Source organism: Rhinatrema bivittatum, chromosome 7 (assembly GCF_901001135.1).
Source record: "Rhinatrema bivittatum chromosome 7, aRhiBiv1.1, whole genome shotgun sequence".
In the NCBI taxonomy this organism is placed as follows: Eukaryota; Metazoa; Chordata; class Amphibia; order Gymnophiona; family Rhinatrematidae; genus Rhinatrema; species Rhinatrema bivittatum.
Window position 1 is genome coordinate 190,140,516 of NC_042621.1, and position 19,347 is coordinate 190,159,862.

The 19,347-nt window shown below is 42.9% G+C and overlaps 1 protein-coding gene across 1 annotated transcript in view; it reads right to left on the reverse strand.

The window, feature by feature from the left end:
* DNA2 (DNA replication helicase/nuclease 2) overlaps positions 1–19,347 on the reverse strand; it is a 159,042-nt gene that overhangs the window by 109,689 nt on the left and 30,006 nt on the right. Inside the window, 2 exon segments of the mRNA XM_029609674.1 lie at positions 2,843–3,062; positions 15,895–16,026. Of these exon segments, the coding sequence (XP_029465534.1) occupies positions 2,843–3,062; positions 15,895–16,026 (352 nt within the window).

The window sequence follows — 19,347 nt, forward strand, 5'->3', positions numbered from 1 at the left end:
CCCTCCACCTTCTCCAGTTGTTCTCTCTCAGCCTCTATTCCTCTCCAGAGGACCTCCTCTCTCAACCTCTGCCTCTCTAAATGAGCACCTCTTACATCTCCCAGCTCTTCTTACCTTCCCCACCCCATCCAAACTGATCCTGTCTCACCTCCCAGCCATTTTTATTTTACCCCAAATTGATCATCTCTCATCCCTTCCTTCTCACAGTTTCGCTGATCCCCTCTCTCACCTCATCCTCATCTCTCATATTCCTTCCAGTTAATCCCCTCTCATATATATGACTTCTCTCTTACATACCCCCTCACCTCTACAGACAATCCCTCTCCAACAGATCCAACCCTCAAACTTCTCCTGTATTCGATCCCTCCCTTCAAACAGCCCCACTTATAACAACCCCCTGGTCAGGGTCAGTGACATTTTCCTTTTGACCCTGGGCCAAAAGTGGATAACAACTGGTAAGAAGAGAGGGCACGCTGTTAATAGGGGCAATATTTTTTTTTCATGGGTAGGTGGGTGAGGAGTGAGGAACAGTGGCAGTCTCCCTATGCACACTCAGCCCATACTTATTTTAAACATTTATTACCACCTATCTATGATTCTAGGCGGCATACAAAATTACATACAGATTTGCTAAAAAGACATGACAATGTTATAACAAGCATAAGTACAATAAAATAAAATCATACAATAAAACAAAATTGCAGACTTTGTGATAATAATAGGAGCAGAGTCCATCATGCAATAATCATGTAGGCTTTTGCAGAAGAACCTCATAAAAAACAGACTGGTATCACCTATTCATGCAGAATGCGTACAGGAAAAAAAAATATGCTTTCAAACTTTTGCAAAAATTTGAGTAACCAGGTTCTCTCCTTAAAACATCCAGCAATGAATTCCAAAGTGTGAGGTCAGAGACAAAAATGTTCTCTCCCGTGATTCATCCAGCTGTACTAGTTGAAAGGAAGGTAATTCAAATAAATTTTTAGATAATGATCTGAGTATGTGAACAGGGTAATAGACTTTTAATAATGAATTGAAGCATGGAGGAGCAAGACCATATATTGCTTTAAAAACTAATAACAGCCTTGAATTTTACTCTCCAGGCTATGGGTAGGGATTCCCAATCCCCCGGACACCCGGCTTCCACTGAGGGATGGCCCACAAAGGTGCCTAACACCTCAGGAAGCGTCGCAAGTTCAATAAAAAACCTAACTACCTAAAAGAAAAAAGTAACTATAAAAAACCTGCAGGAGTGTATCTCTACCCTCTGCTGGAGTCAGAGAAATACTGGCTAACTGCAGGTGGCACTCTGGTATATATGGCAGTGCCCAAAGTTTTGGTTCTCTGACTCCCTCTGCTGGTAGGGATACACAACCCACTTCTCTGGACTGATCCTGTACGTACTGGGAATGTGATTTCACAACTTTCTACTTGTGATAAGTCAAGCTACTGCGTTTTGAATCGCTTTAAGGGTAGAATGAGGAAGGCCTATAATTACAAAACATTACAATCAATCAATTTGAGAAATGATTAATGCCTGTGTCACTGTTTTCAGTTCAGGTTCGGATAAAAAAAAAAGGCCGAAGGTGCTGCAAAAGTTGGCACTTATAAAAACAATTACGCACTAAATTCCCAACTTGAGGTTTGAAGATAGTGAAGTACCAAAAATGATTCCCAAATTCTGTATTTTTCTAGAAATAGTAATGGGAACTCCATCAAAAAGCAAAGTTGGGAGAGAGTCCACTGGGGAATACAGTAATGAAAATAAGATTTTCTGTTTTACTAACATTCAGCAAAAGCCTAACTTTAGAAAGCCAATCCTTAATGTCAGACAGTTAGAAATTTTCAGGAAGGCATCAGCAATAGAGGTAGGAACAGGAACATACAACTAAATGTCATCTGCATAGAGACGATAACAGACTAATAAATTAGCTAAAAGCTGACATAATAGAAACATGTACAGATTAAAAAGAACAGCAGATAATGCAGACCCCCGTGGCACTCCAGTATCTTCCCCTCATAGCTGGTCCCTAACTCTTACTGATTTACAAGTGGCAGCAGCATCAGGAATGAAAGTCAGCATCGGGCTTCTGAGCCAGTACAAGCTCACAGACCCTGCAGTGATTCTAATCTCTCCTCAAGCAGGGCTTCCTATTACCACAGAAATTCATGCAAGGCCAGGGCCACCACAGGTCCCACGCTGACTTAACATAAGAATATAAAATATGCCATACTGGGACAGACCAAGGGTCCATCAAGCCCAGGATCCTGTTTCCAACAGTGGCCAATCCAAGTCACAAGTACCTGGAAAGAACCTAAACAATAAATAAATCTCAAAATACTATTCCTTATTGATAAATAGCAGTTTATGGATTTTTCCTCTAGGAACTTATCCAAACCTTTTTTTAAACCTAATTACACTAACTGCAATAACCATATCCTCTGGCAATGAATTCCAGAGCTTAACTATGCGCTGAGTGAAAAAGAATTTTGATTTATTTTAAATGAGCTACTTGCTATCTTCAAGGATGGACCCCTAGTCTTTCTATTATCAGAGAGTGAATAATTGATTTACATTAACCTGTTCAAGTCCTTTTATGATTTTGTAGACCTCTATCAGATCCCCCCCTCAGTCGTCTCCTCTCCAAACTGAACAGCCCTAACTTCCACTACTAATGCTGGTGTTTGAAGAGTTTTGTCCACTGAAGCACTTGCGACCCCAGCTAAAGGCTCTGTGACCCCATTTGGGGTCCGACCCCCAGTTTGGGAAGCCCTGACCTAAAAGAGGCATGTGAGCTAGTGAAAATATGTGAATGCTCAGAAGTTTACCAGTGCTTTATACCTGACTTCTATGCTCGATGGAGTTGGATTCTCTGCCAGTCTTTAGCTCCAATGGCATAACTTTAAAATCTGTTTTAGACCTGCGATGGATTTTTACACCAGCTGTAACATCGATCTTGCCCTTTAGCCCAAACCTGGGAGACCAAATGTTTTCTTCAATGTCTATGAAGTCTGTAATTTCAATTTTGCAAATCGGGTCTTCTTTGTTGCTATCACTTAGTCTATAAGAAAGGAAGTCAAAAGGTAAACACAAAACAAAGCTATGAATGCAAAGCAGTGGACATTTCTCTTGAAATGTGTTTATTAAGAGGAAGGTACAAGGTAATCACACAGACCTTGCCACTCATTTCTTATCTATTGCTTTGTGAAACACACCATCTGAGGTCCTGCAAGCAACCGGCTCAGATGTTAACAGCAGCACGACTTCTCTGATAGATATTAGCAGCTGCCCGGCATTCTCCAAGACCAAATGTACCAAGTCTCTAATAAATACCACCCTCCAGCAGGATTTGTTCTAGGAATTTCCACACCAAGGATTTCAGCAGCTGGGTTAATGTACGACTATGGATTTCCATTTAACTAATATTTCAGATGCATCCCAATGAGGCGGATGTGCTAAAGTGCACCAATACTTTCACAAGTATTTACACATGCTAACAGTGCTTTTAACGTGTGTGCATTAGCTTGCAAGAGTTTTAATGCAAAACTATGAAAAAGATTACATATAAGCATATAGAAAAATAACGAATGGTAAAATGCACAGAAGTGAATGTAGACCTCTATGCAAAAAACAACTATATCTCAGGGAGGTATGTACATTTTTGCAAAAAACTATGTTAATGTGCTAAATTTTACACTTGTAAATTAAAGCAAGACTCAATTGCATGTCATTAATGCAAATGAATGAACACTAAATTAATATGATATTAATGCATTAGCCTCAATGAATGAAAACAGGAATAAAAAATACTGTGAAGGGAGGGAAGTGATCTCATGGTCTAGTGTAGAGGTGGCCAACTACGGTCCTCAAGAGCCACAAACAAACCAGAATTTCAGGATCTCTACATTGAATATGCATAGGATAAATTTGTATGCATCCCACTCGTGGTGACACCCGGCGGGCCACAGCCGAGGAGTGGCAACATCCAGTGGGCTGCGAGTGGAGCTTGCGGCAACAGAAGGAGCCCGGCTACATGCGCACAGGAGCAGGAAGCAGAGCATTGGAATCCCTTCTGTCCATGACACTTCTTTGTTTTCAGGCTGCGGGGCTAAAGGAAATTCTTGCTGCCTTATGTGCTCCTCAGGGAGGAGGGTCAGTAAGTGAGCAAAAGAACATGTGTGTGTGTGTGATTGAAAGCATATGTGGAGAGAGCGTGTGAGACAGCATGTGTATGTGTGTGGTGTGTGAGAGAGCATATGTCTGATGAGTGGGTGATTGAGAGCATGTGACAGAGTGTGTGTGTGTGCATGCAACTGAGAGAGAACCTATGTGCCTGTTAAAGACAGCATGGGAGTGTGACAGTGAGCCAGTGTGCGCTTGTGTGTTAAGAGTATGTATGCGTGAGTCAGAGAAAAAAAAATCTGTGTGTAACCCCCCCCCCCCCAAGCCCCACTCCATCCTTACTAATCTATAATTTCAGAGCATCTGGAAATCAAAAGTTCCCAGATATGGAGACCAGGTGATGTTTTTAATCCTTATTAGTTTATAATTTATTTGGTTTTTTATACCGTTACATCAGTCGTTTGACCATCACAACGGTGTATATTGACATAATTCAATACATACAGTTAACTATATTAAATACGTCATTTTAGTTAGTTACCTAAATTCAATGACAACTTAAAATCTTAAAAGGCTTAAAATAATAAAACTTAAAACTTAACTACTATACTATCAAAAACAATAAGATTAAATAGTATACTAAACTTAACTGTGTGATAAAATATCGGTTTAAAAACAATAATAAATCTTAACACATTATAGTATCACGGATATAATAGTCGCATACTGTTTGGGTCTCATGCTTCTGTGTATGCACACGTAAAGAGCCATGTCTTTAATTCTGCTTTAAATTTCTTAGTGTCTGTCTGCTGTCTTAAGGTAGCTGGTAATGTATTCCACAATTTAGGACCCGCGATGGATATTGCTCTGTCCCGGACTGCGCTGAGTTTTGCAGATTTAACAGTTGGAATAGATAGAAGACCTTTATTACTGGAACGGAGTTCTCTATGTGGTACATGTAAACGTATTGAAGAGTTCAACCAGTCAATGTTATTTCCATATAAAATTTTATGTAAAATACATGCAACTTTGTACTGTATGCGATAAGTGATGGGTAACCAATGTAACGTAATCAGAACTGGGGTTATGTGGTCGCATTTTTTTGTTCCTGTCAAAACTCGCGCTGCGGCATTTTGCAATACTTGTAGGGGGCGAGTGGTGCTGTTTGGGAGACCGAGTAGTAAGGCGTTGCAATAGTCTAAACTCGAAAAGATTAGTGATTGTAAAACAGATCTAAAATCTGACAATGCCAGCAATGGTTTTAATTTTCTGAGTGTCAGTAATTTAAAGTATCCTTCTCTTACTTTTAATGTTATGTGTTTTTTCATTGCCAGTTCCGTATCTATTGTTACTCCAAGATCTCTAACAAAAGTGCAAGGTTGAATCTTTATGGAATTTTTGTGCAAAATTGGGGATAGGTCTGCTGTTGTAGCTTTTCGTTCTAATAGTAATACTTCAGTTTTGTTGGTGTTCAGATTTAGTTTCAAGGGGACTAGCAATTGATTTATCATTTCTAGGTACATAGCTACAGTTTTTTTTGTTTGATCAATTGTGTTATTAATGGGAACAAGAAACTGAATATCATTTGCGTAAATATGAAAGGTAAGGCCCAAACCTGACAAGAAATGACATATAGGTAAGAGATAAATATTAAATAAGGTTGCGGATAAAGTGGAGCCCTGAGGTACACCCGTTTTTAAGGGGATGATGTTGGAAGATGAATTTTTTATTTTTACTTGGAAACTTCGATTAGATAAAAAAAGAGGTAAACCATTTAACTAATTAGTTGTAATTATTGGGTGTTATTTGATGTGTGTTTTAAAATTTGTTATTGGTTTTTGGAAAATTTTTTAAATTTTTATTAATTTTTTCATTATTGGATGTTCTATTTGTCACCTGTTTGAAAGTTTATTCTTTTTATTAGTATGGCTTTAATATTTTGATTGATGTTTTATATGAAGATAATTTCCTTTCTTCCAGAGAAATAATGCCAGTGCTCACTAGTGGGTTATGTACTCCTACCAGCAGATGGAGACTGAGAAAACTGACTTGTTCCCGTCATTGTACACTGACATCAGCCCATCAGTATTCCTGTAAGTGTCAACTGTGGACAACTGAAGAACATATGAACTATAACTTTAAAAAACTTTCTCCTTAATCCAGGCTACATCACATTTATTTTCTTTGGCCTCCATTTTTTTTTTTTTTAAATTGCCAAGAGACTAAGATAACAGTGGGTTCAGTAGCAAAGACTAAATATAAATCATAGTAATAAATGTGAAATGATTTACTAGGAACTTAAATGATCCAAAGCAATACTTAACTACATCCGTTCTCTCAATGTCTGCGGGAAAATGGACTTAAATGACCTTGCAATAGAGGCAGCCCAGGGCAGGACTCTGGACAGGTCTGCCTTCTCTAGAAGAAGGAAATTATCAGGTAAGAAGTAATTTCACCTTCATCCTCTTTCAGGCAGGCCAGTCCACACAAATGGGATGTAGAGCTGTTGATCTTGGATTGCTCAGGTCACAATACAGTTTAACTGTGCCTTCTTTCTTACCAAAGGTGGTTTTGGACTTTCCTTTAAATTAGTCCATTTCCTTCCTGTCATTGGACAGGTCTTGGGGTGAGCAGGAGTTTCATGCCCTGCATCCTCTGGATTTTAGGAGATATTGGTTATGGTATCCTTGCTCTGAAAAGGTGAAAATCACTTCCTGCGGCAAACTTCAAAAATTCTCCAGACACTACTGTACAACACGGACGTGGAAAACCTTTGTACCCGTAATAGGGTGCTCATCACTGCCAAGGAATAACCATGACATCAGTCAAGCCCTCTCAAGGGCCAAAGCGTAAAATAAAATTGTTCTGGATTTTTGTGCCAGATGGGCCCCCGATGGATGAGATCCTCCCGCTTTGGCAAAGTCAATGGACTGTCAACAATCAGACACTGGAGATCCGCATTCCACGGACATTGCGGTCAATCCGGAGCAATTAGATGGACCAAGCTAGGATGCCTCGCAATCTTTTGCAGTAACCTGCCTATCATTGGCCACAGGGGAAATAAAAACAGCATTTCCTCCATTGGTCACATTCTCTTGTACAGCCTACCAACCACCTACCAGAGAGGGGCTTTAAATTAAAAGGCTCCACAGGTGCCGTGCGCCGAAGGGGCAGGCCCCTTTGTGCGCACCTTCGTGCAGCCCCTGAGAGCAGCTGCTTTAAACCCTTCCGCTGCAAAGTCAATTTCCCACAATTAATATTTATGCATTAGCCTCAATCCGGTCCTCTCTCAAACAATCTCTGCTATCACTACTTCCAACAACATCCGGAGAATAAGACCTTACCCAAGGTATGTTTTGATCACACAAGAACTCCTAGTTACTCTCTGACGGGAGACAAGTCCACGACAGCTAACAAGATTGAGCTAAGAAGCCCCCCCTAGCCAAATCGTCCTCAGTCCCACCACCTTCCACAACCTACCACCAACAAACCACCCAGCGCTCATCTCCCCTAACATCCATTCAGTACTCCTCACTTCTAGAAACCTTAATTCACTCCTCAGTTCAAACTATCTTCCAAAAACCCTTCCAGAAAGACAACATGCTACAAACCTACCCTATTCCTATTATCCCACACTCACTCTTCAACAGAAATAATCCACCCAGACTCAATCTTCAACACTCAAAAAGTTCTCTGATTCCCATCATGATCTCCCCTCTAACCCAATTCCTAGGTCTGTTATTAATCACCTTAACTCTTCTCAACTCCCAATCCCTCGCAAAAAAATCTCACTTGCTCAACGCCCTCCTCTTGGACACACAACCGGACCTCTCTTCGCTATTACCGAAACCTGGTTGAAAAACACAGATACAGCCTTCATCAACCAACTACCAACACAACTATACGACTTCTTTTCTATCCCCAGACTGAAAAAAAGAGGGGGCGGATTACTGCTGGCCGCTAAAAAAGATCTGAGACTATCCCAGCAAGCCTTTACATCGACGAGCAAACTGGAAATCGGATTATTCAAATCCACCCAGCTTCAAATCTGTCTCATCTACACCCCCCCTGGGTTCTTAGAATCCGACCCATCACCTCTCATCGAAACTGTAACCAAACACATCAATACAAATTCCCCAGCTATCATTTTAGGAGATTTCAACATCCATGTTGACTCCCCTTCTCCCACCGCCAGTTGCGAAGCCCTTCTTTCCTCCTTCCAGGCCATGGGCTTCAAACAAATTATAAACAAACCCACGCACAAAGCAGGCCACACGTTAGACCTCATTTTCATAAATGAATCCATCTCACCCACTTCCCCGCCTACTTGCACACCCATCCCGTGGTCAGATCGCTCACTGATAGCTACTGAACTATCAATAAAGAAAAAACAGACTCCCATCATCCCTAAATCCTCTATCCAATTCAGAAAACCTTGTTCCATGGACGCCCTCAGCAACAGCCTTGCCAAGGACCTAACTAACCTGGACCTCACCGATGCAGACACCGCCATAAACTCTTGGCTATCTATCACGCGATCAGTAGCAGATAAAATCTGCCCCATGTCTTCCAAAGTTATCAATCTAGCCCGCACTAACAAAAAACCCTGGTTCTCAACAGAATTAAGAAAACTCAAACAAGACTTACAACATAAAGAACAATGCTGGTGGAAGGATCCCTCCCCTACCACACAGGCCTCTTACAAAACCGCAATGAATTATTACAGGACCTCCATTCTTCGCACCAAGTGGGACTTCTACGCCAAAAAAATACACGGCTTCCTATACAACCCGAAAACTCTTTTCTCATATGTGGCAGCCCTTACCACCCCTGTTCCTCCAATCATCCCAGAAGATGAAGCCCAAAACAAATCTACAGAGCAGGCAGTCTTCTTCGACAACAAAATAAAAAAAACTTACTCACGCCTTTGATAAAATCTAACTCAACTTCAAACACCCAGCTCGCACCTAGCCAAAACTACTCCACAATGATCCACAATCAGTCACTAGAATCTTTTGATCCCACATCATCCTTGGAATCGAATCTATAATCAAGAAAATGAAGCCTTCATTACATCCAACAGATCAAATACCTACCAAACTACTGCTCACCATTCCTGACACTATTGCCAAACCACTAGCAGACATCATTAATTGCTCCCTCACTCAAGGATCTGTCCCGGACAAATTAAAAACTGCTTCTCTGAAACCTTTACTAAAAAAACCCAACCTGGACCCAGCAAACCCTATAAATTTCAGCCCCATTGCCAACTTACCTTTTATAGCCAAGTTAATGGAAAAATTGATCAACATCAGACTTACAGATTACCTTGACTCCCATAACATTCTCTATCCTTCTCAATTTGGATTCAGGAAACGCCGAAACACAGAATCACTCCTACTCTCATTAAAGGACAACATCTTGATTTATTTATTTATTTATTTATTTATTTAACATTTTTATATACCGGCATTCGTAGGACACATCATGTCGGTTCACAATTAACTGAGAAAGGAAATTACATTGAACAAGGGGGTTTAACTGGGAGAAATTGGATAATAATTGGATAATAAGGAACAAGGTAAATAGCGTAGTACAAGAGATAGAGTAAGCAAGCATGGATAACAATTGGAACGATATGGATTAGAAATGTTGCATATATTTAAAATTACATTTGTAAACTTATTTACAAAGTTGGGGGGAGGGGGAGGGGAGAGGGAACGGGGGGGAGAATAGATGAGAAAGAGGAGGTAAAGATAAGAGAGGGATTGATAAGGTAAAGAAGGCGGGGAGGGGGAGGCTGTAGAGGCGAAAGAAGGGGAGAGGGGGGGGGGAGTGGGAGGGGGGAGTGAGGGGGAGCATGGGGTGTGCTGGAAAGGTTACCAGGGTGGGAAAGGTGGGAAGGGCTGTATGGAGAATGCAGGTTCCTATATGCGCGGGAGGCCTAGGGTTGAGAGGAGTTGGGGTAGGCCTGTTTAAACAGCCATGTTTTTATTCCTTTTTTGAAGTGGCTCAGGGATGGTTCTAGTCGGAGTTTGGCCGGGAGTTCCAGAGGGAGGGGCCCGCGATAGAGAAGGCTCTTTACCTGGTGGCGGTGAGGTGCCCAATTTTGAGTGAGGGAGTTTGGAGGGTGCCGGCGAGGGCGTTTCTGGTGGGGCGGTTCGATTGCCGGAATTGAGGCATATCTTCAAGCCAGGGGGAGCTGTTTTTGTAGAGTGTGTTATGTAGGATGGTAAGTGTTTTGTATTGGGAACGGAATGCAATGGGGAGCCCGTGGAGATTTTGTAGTATGGGAGTGATATGATCGGATTTTCTGGTGTTTGTTAGGATACGTGCCATAGCATTTTGGAGGATTTGAAGAGGTTTAATAGTAGAGGCTGGGAGGCCTAAGAAAAGGGTGTTGCAATAATCGAGTTTGGATAACATGGTGGTTTGCATAACGGTGCGGAAATCATGGGCGTGTAGGAGGGGCTTCAGTTTTTTGAGGGTTTGGAGTTTAAAGAAGCCTCCTTTTAGCAGTGATTTAATGTGGGATTTCAAATTTAGTTGGTTGTCTAGGTAAACTCCTAAGTCTCTGACGCTATATGGTAGTGATTGAGCTTGTGAGGCGTTTTGGATCATATGGTGGATCGAGTCGGAAGATTGATTTGTTAGGATAAGGATTTCAGTTTTGGAGGTGTTGAGTGCTAGGTGGAGATTGGAGAGGAGTGAGTTGATGGAGGTCAGACAAGTTTCCCAGTACTGCAGGGTTTCGTTGAGGGATTTTCGAATGGGAATCAATATTTGTACGTCATCTGCGTATAGGAAAAATTTCAGTCCTAGTTTAGAGAGTAAGTGGCAGAGTGGGAGTAAGTAAATATTGAAGAGGGTGGATGATAGGGAGGAGCCTTGTGGGACGCCTTGCGTGAGGGGAATGTGAGCGGATTCGAAGTCATCGAGTTTGACTAAGTACATTCTATGATCTAGGTATGAGGAGAACCACGATAGGGCTGTGTTTGATATGCCTATCTCGGATAAGCGTGATACTAGGATTTGATGGTTCACAGTATCAAATGCGGCTGAGATATCTAGGAGGGCAAGGATGTAGGATTGGCTGTGGTCCATGCCCTTAAGGATAGTATCTGTTATGGCGAGTAGGAGATGGGCCTTGACAAGGGCCAGTCCTACCTGCTAGCTCTTCTTGACATTTCAGCGGCGTTCGACACAGTCAACCACACAATCCTCATCAACCGCCTGATGGAAATAGGAATCTCAGGCTACGCACTCCTCTGGTTTAAATCCTCTCTCAACAATAGGCACTTCAAAGTAAGAATAAACGATAAAGAATCCCACCCCGTTCCTTCCAAACAAGGAGTACCCCAGGGTTCTTCACTTTCTCCTACCCTGTTTAACATAAGAACATAAGAAATTGCCATGCTGGGTCAGACCAAGGGTCCATCAAGCCCAGCATCCTGTTTCCAACAGAGGCCAAAACCAGGCCACAAGAACCTGGCAATTCCCCAAACACTAAGAAGAACCCATGCTACTGATGCAATTAATAGCAGTGGCTATTCCCTAAGTATAATTGATTAATAGCCATTAATGGACTTCTCCTCCAAGAACTTATCCAAACCTTTTTTGAACCTAGCTACACTAACTGCACTAACCACCTCCTCTGGCAACAAATTCCAGAGCTTTATTGTGCGTTGCGTGAAAAAGAATTTTCTCCGATTAGTCTTAAATGTGTTACTTGCTAACTTCATGGAATGCCCCCTAGTCCTTCCATTATTCGAAAGTGTAAATAACCGAGTCACATCTACTCGTTCAAGACCTCTCATGATCTTAAAGACCTCTATCATATCCCCCCTCAGCCGTCTCTTCTCCAAGCTGAACAGCCCTAACCTCTTCAGCCTTTCCTCATAGGGGAGCTGTTCCATACCCTTTATCATTTTGGTTGCCCTTCTCTGTACCTTCTCCATCGCAACTATATCTTTTTTGAGATGCGGCGACCAGAATTGTACACAGTATTCAAGGTGCGTTCTCACCATGGAGCGATACAGAGGCATTATGACATTTTCCGTTCTATTAACCATTCCCTTCCTAATAATTCCTAACATTCTATTTGCTTTTTTGACTGCTGCAGCACACTGAGCTGACTTTTTAAAGTATTATCCACTATTATGCCTAGATCTTTTTCCTGGGTAGTACCTCCTAATATGGAACCTAACAACATGTAACTACAGCAAGGGTTATTTTTCCCTATATGCAACACCTTGCACTTGTCCACATTAAATTTCATCTGCCATTTGGATGCCCAATCTTCCAGTCTTGCAAGGTCCTCCTGTGATTTAGTCTGCTTGTGATTTAACTACTCTGAATAATTTTGTATCATATATATATATATATATATATATATATATATACACACACACACTGAAAAGCACAGGTCCAAGTATAGATCCCTGAGGGACTCCACTGTTTACCCTTTTCCACTGAGAAAATTGACCATTTAATCCTGCTCTCTGTTTCCTGTCTTTTAACCAGTTTGTAATCCACGAAAGGACATCGCCTCCTATCCCATGACTTTTTAGTTTTCGTAGAAGCCTCTCATGAGTGACTTTGTCAAACGCCTTCTGAAAATCCAAATACACTACATCTACCGGTTCACCTCAGGAATCTCTGGTGGTCCGACCTGATGGCTATGTGCAGGTGGTCCGACCTCATGGCTATGTGCAGATATGTCTCTGTCAAGTTGACAGATGCCAAGAACTCTCCCTTACGTACCTTCTCTCTGTCGGACCTCAAAGTCTCCATGCAGAAACTCGGAACCTCGAGAGCTGCTTTTACCTTCTTTACATCCAATATTGTCCGAAACATCCTTTCCCTTTTTTCCCCCCAGAACCACAAAATAAATGGAATATAGGAAAACTGGTTCTCCTCCTTTGTATAACTTGCCTCCAGGGCATTCCATCGAAGGCCCATTAACTCTTGAATTGGATATAGGGGGAAAGAAACAGGATGCTTAACTTAAATTGACTTCCAGCCACACCAAGCATGTTCAGGATCCGAGCCAACAAACTTAGCAAGACATCTCTGCGAAAGGAAAAAACAAACAAACATCTGAGCAGAGTCTAATGCGGCTCTCGATCAGATGTAATTTCTCCCTCTTCTCTAGAGATGAGAAAGCCAATTCCCTATTGGAATCCTTTGATGTCTCATGATCCATATCCCTTTGAACATTACCTGGGACAAATGCCCTGCGACGTTTACCCACCATGACTGACAAATGGGAGGCCAGAGTATGCGATCCCTACATAGTAGGTTGCTTCGCCAGACACCCTTGCAGAAAAGTCTGCAGACCCTGGAAACATTCCACCCAGGAGGAGGATGGATCTATACCAGAGCCCACAGGCCCAACCTTGCTCTCTCCAATCTCTCTCGGGAAAGCTTCTGCCATTGGAAACAAGGGAGGAGGAGAACTGACTGTTGCCTCTCCTCCCATTCTACTTCCCCCTCAGACACCATAGGCTGGAATGGATGTTCCAACATGGGCAAAAGCTGTAGTAGGCAAATCACTTTGAGCATCTAAAACAGCACTGACATAGATGGAGAGAGAGAGAGAGAAGACTGAATTACTCTCAGGCAGCAAGCCCCACAGACCGCAAGGCACTTGGAACTGTTCGTCCCTGACGCCTAGCTCTAGGTGGCCTCCTGCGTGCATGCCAGCTCGTGTACACGCACACTCCTCCAGGATACGCACAAATATGCACTTAAGACTAGATCGCAGTCGTACATGCTCAAGTACCCACACAAATACACACTCCAGTCTAGGTTGTGGTCTTACACGCACAAGTACTTATACAAATGATTGCTTCAGTCTAGGTCACAGATGTACTCGCTTAAATCTAGGCCATGACCTTATGCGCACAGATCCCTGAGCATGCAACCATCACATGGCAAGAATGCATGCACATGCCTACGTGCATGGAAAAAGAACTGCCACATAGCTAAGCAAAGCTTGCCTGTATCTTCAGCGCATTTAGGCCTGGATCCGTTCGACACCAGACACCAAAAATCACCAAAGGCCTGAAGAGCTTAACAGCTCTGGCCTCTTGACTGGCAGAGAATCCCTGGGGACTGGGGCTGAGAGCCAGAATCCCCCGCTGCCTGTGCCGCTAAATAAGCTTTGTGCATAAGCAAATTAAAACTGGCAGAAGGCCTCTACCAGAACCAGGAAACTCCTCTTTGGTGCAAGTACTTCCCTGCACCTCCACGGGAGAGGGAACTGCCGGCGATAGTTGAGGAGAGGATTCCCCTGCCTCTCCCGCTGTCAGTGCTAGGGAATTGAATATGGCCACCACTCTCACACTGATGGGGAAAGCCGCAGCGCTAGACCCCATAACCCACGAGGCTTGTTTAGCCATTGGTCCAGTGCTGGGCTCCCCAATGGGCCTCCCCCACCAGGGATGCACACAGAATGCAGTCTGAGTTTAGGCGCGATCACGAGTGTGCACATGAATGGCACTATCTGCCTCGCACCATTGCCACACGGCCCGAGCAGTGTACTATCATCATCACCTCAATTACCCGAACCTCAGGAAACCCTCTGATTGACCAACTCTGCAGCAGCGATCAAGGCCCCCCGAGTGACCAGCATGATTCCACCGTCTCCTGTTGACACTTTTAAAGCTTGCTTTTTTTTTTTTTTTTTTTTTTTTTAAACTGCATCCACTGGTGTAACTAGCCCCGGATCAGAAATTCAATACTTTCTTGCTCAGATGGGACCTTAAATGCAGAGCTGCCAGTGGAACCAACACTGCCTCGTAGGGGATGAAGGATCTGGACCACCAAATACACACCCCCATGGAATCTGAGAGCGAGCTGCCTTCAAGGGTCACCAACCCCCCCTTCCCCCCACTTGTCCACCTCAAACCAAGGGAGATGGCCTACCAGGTCCTAACAACCCCCTGGAAGGTACTGGGGAACACTTTTTTTAAACACATACACACACCAGACTGCAAGTTTTACACCATCTGCTGGAGACAGAGAAATACTGGAGGTGGCACACTGGGTTATGTACAATATCAGTGAAACTTTCTCTGTCTCTATCTGCTGGCAAGGAGGAAAATCCCCAGGAATCTGGATTGATCAGAGTACATACAGGGAAAATAAGTTACCAGGTAGTGCTGCTGGGGGTTATGACTGTTTGCAGGTTCAGTCAGTCATAGCTGCCAATCTGGCTTGGCTTGTCCTACAGCCATCATGCCTAAACCTGCTCACCTGACAGACTTAACAAGACACACCCAACAGCAAGTTAGAGGAACTCTGAGCAAACCCAACTGTCTTCTCCTATTTTTGGGTTACCAGCTGACATCACATCAGCAACTACAGCTAAAATGGTACAGATGTTTCATTCCATTTCTACCTCCCATTGGACTTCAGAACCAATAGTTCTGAAGTCCACTGGGAGGTAAAAATCAAGGTTGGCTCAGCACGTGCTGCAGACCTGCAGCCATTTGGTTACCCTGTTTCATTCATTCATTCACTGGGGTCACAATCCAGTGCACAAGCACAAAATGGTTCTCAAACCCTGCATTGCAATTTCAATAAATGAAATGAAGTCTCGAAGAAAAGCTAATTCTATAGACAAGACCTAGGGCAACTCTTACAAAGCAAAATAGGGTATTAAAAAAAATAAAATAAAGAATGTTTCTGCTATGAAGCCATGTGTAAAGAATGGGGGTAAAAAGTGAACTATAAAAGAAATACTAAGACTTGCAGTGGTTTCTTACAATTTTAGTTGCACTTCTTGCTGGTGAACAGGAGGAGATTTGTGCAGAAAGTAATTTGCCCACTTGGTAAATGAAGGAAGATATTCCTCCACTTCCTGCTTTATTTCATCTTGATTAAGATTAAATTCGTACCTTAAAAAAAGAAAAAAAAAAAAAAAAAAGTTAAAAAAAACGTTATGTCAAGTCCATAGAACAAAAGTATCAAATTTCATTGCGGAGGTGGGGGGGGGGGGGGGGGGAAGAGAACAGAGGCAAGAGCAACACAAAAAGGTGCACTCGACAGTTTCCTGTGTGAAAATAAAAAATGAAACATTATATAAATCTACAGCTAAGTAACTGGGGAAGTAATGAGCAGGCAAAAATGAAGTCAGGCACCAAGATTTACTTAGGCTTCTAATCAGACAGGACTTAGAGGGATAGGGTGGCAGACTGCTTTTGTACAAGGTTGAAATCTGGGGACTACTATTTCTTTAAACTCAACCAACTATTTAACTAATATGTACCAAGGTTGTCACTGGAAACTGTTTTGTTTTTTTTTCCATGTAATTAAAAAAAATGTATTTATCGAGTTTTATATACAGTCGTTCTGTTTCACCATCACAACAGTTTACAAAGTTTCGATGTTTAACAGATTTTCCAAAAGATTCATGCGATTGTTAACAGATATTGTGTGTTTTATAAACATAGTTCGGATATCAAACTCTACAGTTTCGGTTATGTGTTGAATTACATGCTTTCATTGGTTCCAGATGTTTGCATAGGGCCAGTAGGAGGGAAGTAATATCTGAGAGTCATTGGGTGTTTTGGTAGGCTTTGGTAAACATCCAGGTTTTTAGTTCTTTTGTGAAGGTTTTTAAATTTTGCTGCGTTCTAAGTTCAGTTGGGTGGGTGTTCCAGCGTTTGGGACTTCCTAGGGATATGGCTCTCTTCCGAGTTGAGGTAAGTTGTTTGGAATGAGCAGGTGGAATCTTTAATATACAAACGCATTGTCAGCCATGGCTGAACCACAGTATCGATCCCCTCGGAACAGATTTCCCTTCTGTGGCTGAAGAACCGCTCTGCCTTGGTAAGGTCTCTGGACACCATGAAATCCAGCTGGGGAGTGCCCCACCTGGCAAGAATCAAGGCAAAGGCCTGACAACTTACTCCCCCGGACCCAGCTGTCACCTGCTGAGATAATCCGCTTGCACAAATGTCCACTCCAACCACAAGTGATGCCGCTAGGCCTTCGAGAAGTTTCTCCGCTCAGGAAAAAAATATGTTTGGGCCTCCTGAGCTACCAGACTACTCTTCGTCCCACCCTGATGATTGATATATGCCAGAGTTGTTGCACTGTCCAAAAAGACTCGCACTGCCACCACGAGAGACAGGATCTAGAATCCCCCTGAAGTGGCAATGGAAACTGAAAACTCCTCCGATAACGGATTCCAAATGGACAAAAGCGGCCTCTGCAGAGGCCGCATATGAGTCAATGTCCACAGAATTAGCTCCAGCGTAGACTCTATAGAACCCCGGACCTGCAAATAATCCCAGGCCCTGGGAACGGCCAACTGCAGCAGTCAAAGCACCTGCAGAAGTTACATGGCACAATGAATGCTTGGCTGCTTGCGCTAAGCCAGAACGCTTGTTCTGGCGCCATGGCATATCTTTTCTTCCCCACTCTCCTTGGCAACCAGTACGATGACGCCACTAAAACTGCCACTACTTGCAATGAGCAGGAATAGTTAAGACATTGCGGGGCTCCCTTCCCACTCCCAGCATAGGCAATGTCAATAGCGCTGTCAGATTAACAGGCTCTTGTTGCACTGAAGCAGACACAAGGATTCCACAGACATCCCTACCTGCTCCCCACAGGAGCAAGTTGCAAGGTGACATCTGCATCAACCACTTGTAGCCACCAATAGTGCTAACTATGAAGCAAAAAGTGCTCATCGCACCCAGCCCTAAGATGGATATTCTCCACCACCCCTTCGCTGACCTTAATTTGCCAGCAACCTGCCCCGTGAACGGGACAGAATCTGCACTCCCCGCTCCAGACAGCAGACTTATCCTAAAATAAGTCAAAATAAAATTAAAATAAACTACTTCCCTGCCAGCTGATTTGAGGAGCCACAACGGAATACACCAAAAAGTAGAGAGGGAGAGGACTGAATCAAGCACCACCAGATTTCAGATCTCTTTTTAAACGTCCCACCTCAGTTAGAAATTAAACAAGGGATACTACTCTGCACCACCAGCCTTGACCTGCACACATCCAGTCAACCCTTCGGAACTGCCCTGGACCCCTGGGATGATCACCAAGGCGTCAGCAATTTCTCTCATCCCACCCCATCACTGGCTGCATGGCTCTAAAACTTTTTTTTGTTTGTTTTTTTAATTAAATGAAATTAAGAACAAGAAAGGGAATACCTCCCTGCTGCTGGTCATCAGATGCAGATGAGAGGACTTCAGAGGGGATAAGGGAACCAGGACCCCTGGCTTTCAATCTCTCCATATGCCGCAGGCTGAGCCAGATCAGCGATCACTAACCCCCAGCTCGACCTGAGAGATAGCCCATGAAGGAACCTAGCACCTCAGGGAGCACATCTTCATCTATTTTCTATCTGCTCTTTTCTTCCCTTTTTTTTTTTTCTTTTAACTCAGTTTCTGTTCCAGAATGCAGGTTTGCACCTCTACCATCTGCTGGAGACAGAGAAATACTGAGGAATTGCAGATGGCACTCTCTGCTATATAGCAGTGCCTGAAATGTTTTTATTCTCTACCTCCATTTGCTGGTAGGTATGCAAAACCCCACTTTTCCGGACTGATCTGGGATATGAACAGGAACATTTCTTTAAAAAAAAAAAAAAATATATATTTTAAACAAATTACCGTAAATGAAAAGAAAAAAGGGGGGGGGGGGGGACAAAACAGAAGTGCCCTGTAGCTCTGTCCCCTCAACCTGAAAAAATTAAAATTGCATCCCCTGGTCCTCCCTTCCCCATCTCCTATTTAAATGGGGGCAGAATGATCCAGAATTGTTCCTGTCCCATCGCTGATTTTGTTTTGAGATGGCATCAGCTCCAAACAGGCTAGCACCATTTTGAAACAGCAACAGGGCATCACCCTATACAATTTAAATGTGGATACAGTAAGAGAGTACTATGGGAGTCCTATCAGGGGGAGGGGGAGGGGAAAGGGATTTTAAAACCAAGCACCCTGGTTTTCTAAAATGGTGGCATTAAAAAAAAAAAAAAAAAAAAAAAAAGGATTTTGTTTTCATTAACAGCAAAATGTTGTTGGCATTTCCTGTTTCATTTCAATCGACAGCAAATGCCCAATACACACTTGGCCAGATTTAGGCATAAGCAACATAGGCACATGCCTAAGATGTCCAAAAACCAGAATGCTCTATACTACTCTGATTTCCAGGAGTGAATCCCTCCAAATCTCCGATCCTCTGCCTATGGGTTA